The 4,119-nt window shown below is 40.8% G+C and overlaps 1 protein-coding gene across 1 annotated transcript; it reads right to left on the bottom strand.

Moving 5' to 3' along the window:
- Nucleotides 1-445: 445 nt before the first annotated feature.
- On the bottom strand, nucleotides 446-2,446 carry LOC107911141 (uncharacterized). The gene is made up of 2 exons (XM_041104291.1): nucleotides 779-2,446; nucleotides 446-679 (listed from the first exon to the last, which is right to left on the bottom strand). Exons 1-2 carry the CDS (start codon nucleotides 2,444-2,446, stop codon nucleotides 446-448), a joined length of 1,902 nt encoding a protein of 633 aa, XP_040960225.1.
- Nucleotides 2,447-4,119: the final 1,673 nt, after the last annotated feature.

The following is a 4,119-nucleotide window of genomic DNA, read 5'->3' as shown; positions in this document are numbered from 1 at the left end:
ACGTATTAAGACCCTTATCATTTCAAAGAAAGAAAATGCCACACCCAATGTTGCACAGTGAGTATAATGTTGTCGAACAGTTGCATAAACAATCGGCTCGAATATCTAACCAGCTCCTCTCTTCATTCTCATGCTCATGAATGACATTGATGTGCATATTTCCCAACGTCTCTTTAATGCTTTCCTCAACCGGTATCTTTCTCTCAGCATGAATAACTCCTCCAGATACAAAAGTTTTTGATACGTGTGGAATTATCATTGGCTCCCATTTGGTTTCCTCCCCACTTAGACGCGCCCTTCTTCTTTCCTGTCTTTTTTCTAGCTCATTCTTTCTCTGTCCTCTGTCTGGCTTGTATCCTAAGCCAAAGTGATCTTGCTTTCCTTTCAGTACTGGCACCTCAATCCTCCTTTGAAGATATCTCCCCAGCCCTTTTCCAGGTAAAGCTCATTTTCCTACCAACAACTGCAAACCCATCTCTGTAGTTTTGGATAATTTAGGCACCAAAATTTTGCTTCCTTCAGGAACAAATGCCGCGTTTACAAACTCCAAAGATCGAAATGAGCATTCTACTGACTCATCATTAGTCTCCACGTACAGCATCTCATTGGATACAACTGCTATTATATCCTCTTCGGCGTTGATTGTCACTAGCCGACCTTCTGACACTAACTTCAGCTTCTGATGTAATGATGACGGTACTGCCCCCGCTGAATGTATCCATGGTCTTCCTAATAAACAATTGTAGGAATGTTTGATATCCATCATAATAAAATCTACATCATAAACTGTTGGGCCAATCAGTAGGGGTATCTCAATTCTTCCCATGACCTTTCTTTCTGTACCGTCAAACGCCCTCACCATATTTTGGCATGTTTTCATGTGCGAACTGTCTATGGGAAGCCTGTTGAGTATGAATAATGGCAACACGTTCAAAGCTGATCCATTGTCAATCAACACTCCTGGCAAAATATGTCCCTTGCATTGTACAGTGATATGCAAAGCCTTAGTAGATCCCACGCCCCCAGGAGGTATTTCATCATCATTGAAGAATACAAAATTATCAGCACTGATATTATTGACCAACCGATCTAACTTGCCGACAGAAATATCATTGGCCACATAGGTTTCATTTAGCATCCTCATCAATGCACTTCGGTGTACTTCTGAATTCAAGAGCAAGGTTAGTACGAATATGCGAGCCGATTGTTTATGCAACTGTTCGACAACATTATACTCACTGTGCTTCAAGAATTTAAGGAATTCCATGGCTTCTTCCTCCTTCACTGGCTCGTTGATAGACAACACAGGCTTAGCTATTTTCCCCTCTTGTTCCATTATTATGGCCCTTCCTTTCACATGTTCTGGATCGACACTCACATCCTGATCCTTTGTAGTCTCCATTCCAGGGACAGTTCTATTGCACTCATATTTCCACGGAACCTTCCTACTATCTTGGTAAGAAAAGGTTCTAGGTTTCTTTATTATGATTCTTGGCATTACTGACGCTCTCACTTCATCATTCCTTGGTCGCGAGATGATGACCACAGGCTGAGTTACTCTTGGAACCTTTGTGGATTCGGATGTCCAAATACTCCCCTCCTCCTTAGCTTCTTCATAAAACTCCATTTCCTTGTTATCCATTAGGCCTTGAACCAAGGCTTTGAATTCTGTGCATTCTTGAATCTCATGTCCCCCCTCATAATGGAACTCAAAGTAGTTTTCCACCTCTTCAAAGCTTCTTTCTGAATCCAATACAAGCAACCCTCTTTCTACCATCTTCCTCCAAATCCATCTCAAAGGGATCTTCACTTCTGTGATATCTTCTTTGATTTTCCTTCCCATGTTACGTCCTATCATGTTCACTCCATTTTCATTGTGATTAGGTAACGGATTCTCTGTAGTGGGCGAATCATCCACTTTAATGACACCTATGCTTATGAGTCTTTCTACTAGCTTCTTGAACGCTGTACAATGTTCTATGGAATGCCCCACGACTCCTGCGTAATAATCGTATTGTGCGTTTGCATCATACCACTTGGGGTAGGGAGGCTGTAGAGGTTTCAAGTGGTAAGGGGAAACCATATGTGCATAGAATAAATTCTGATATAGTTCCCTATACGACATCGAAATCGGCGTAAATTGAAGCTTCTCCGTATTTTGCCTTGTGTCGGATCCTCGTTTTGATGATCCTTGTTGGTTAACAACCACTTTTCCCGGTTGATTCACCGTAATCGTCTTTGAATACAAACTTGTGTTGTTAACCTCATTTTCCTTCTTCTTCGAGGTCAACCTTCTGCTACTTTCTTCAGCATCTATCTTCCCGCTTCTGATAGCATTTTCTATCATTTCGCCATTCATAACTATATTAGAAAAGCTTTTAGTAGCACTTCTTAACATATGTGTAACAAATGGGGCCTTCAATGTATTTACGAAAAGCATCGTCATCTCTCTTTCTAGAAGAGATGGCTGAACCTGGACAGTAACCTCCCTCTATCTCTGTGCGTATTGCCTAAAACTCTCGCCGGGTTTCTTTTCCATGTTCTGCAGAGTGATCCTATCAGGTACCATGTCAGTCACATGGCTGTACTGCTTTATGAACGCCTGTGCTAGATCTCTCCATGAATAAATCTGGGTACGGTTGAATCGATTGTACCACTTGGATGGTGCCCCTATGAGGCTATCCTAGAAGCAATGTATCAGGAGTTGGTCATTATTGACATAACCAGTCATTCGTCTGCAAAACATGGTAATATGAGCTTCGGGGCTACTAGTTTCATTGTACTTCTCAAACTCTGGCATTTTGAATTTGTAAGGGAGTACTAAATCTGAAACTAGACTCAATTCTTTAGCATCCATCCCATAGTAGCTTTCCGCACATTCCATCACTCTAAATTTCTCTTCCAGCCATTTGTACTTTTCCTCTAGCTGTTTTGGCAATTCATCATTCATTTTCTCCTTTCCAACCGTTTCATCAAAGTCAGGGATAGCAAGATTAACAAGGTAGACTCCGAGGTTAGAGTCTGATCCTGCCTGAAGATTCATTAGCGTTGCAGCGTCTCCTGAAATTGCTGAGGCCTAATGGTAACAGAGGACTTACGCGAGTATATCTCAACCTGCTGGGGGGTAAAGTCTGGAGGATAGACAGGTCCCTCATTTTCTCCTTCTTCAACATTGAGCACAGAGCCTTTTCCTTTATCAGTTCCCTTGTTGTACCATTGAGTTAACTGAGCCATCATACTCCCTTGAGATTCCATCATTTTGTCTATCATTTTTTGCTGCTCATTCATTTTCTTTTGAAGCTTCTCCTGCATTTCCTTTTGGGACTGTTCTAGCCTTTCCATCCTTTGATCCATGCCCTTAGTTTTTGATCGAGTACCGTAGTGATGTTTAGTAGGCTGGTTGGTTTCCAGATTAACTGAGGAGTGATTTAAATTAATTAGAATCTTTTAATATTTTTAAATGCATATGAAGTAATGCAATGCATGAATGCCAAAAAAGGCGTCAATTTTAATTCAATTCCATTTAAGAAAACTTTACTAGAAAGCAAATTTCTTTACATAAAGTGAAATACAAATAAAGCTTTGCCCTATTGCTCAGCATTCTAATCTTCCTAAGTAACACAGCTAACTCCTGCCCCCGATCTGATTCTAATTCATACTTCACACTCAGCATGTCTGCTTGTACTGCCAAAGCTTGTACGTGATCAGTTACTTCTCGAATCTGGACCATAACTTCCTCCATAATATGATCTCTGCTCCTAACATGGTTCTGAAAGTAGTGTAGCTGTTCCTTATTACGATTTTCATTTGCTTCCAAGTGCTTGATCCAGTTTTCACAATTTTGCAACACCGTTTCTAGCTCTTCGATTCTTTGCTTCATTTCCTCAATCTTGCTCAAGCTTGCTTTCAACTCTATTGCGGAATTTCGATTTCGATACTGACGAAGAGATCCTTCCAACACAATCACCTTATCCTTTAACTCGCCCTTTTCCTTTTAGCTTTCTGACAAACTCTTTTCTAAAGCCTCGTTTCGCCTCTACATTTCTTGGAATTTCTTTTCCCATTTATCGGCTTTGTCCTTTTCTTCTTGAATTTGTGCTCGCCATTGTTTTGACGTTT

Source organism: Gossypium hirsutum, chromosome D11 (assembly GCF_007990345.1).
Source record: "Gossypium hirsutum isolate 1008001.06 chromosome D11, Gossypium_hirsutum_v2.1, whole genome shotgun sequence".
In the NCBI taxonomy this organism is placed as follows: domain Eukaryota; kingdom Viridiplantae; phylum Streptophyta; class Magnoliopsida; order Malvales; family Malvaceae; genus Gossypium; species Gossypium hirsutum.
Note: the sequence above shows the minus strand (reverse complement) of the source record. Positions and strands in the feature narration are given on the sequence as shown.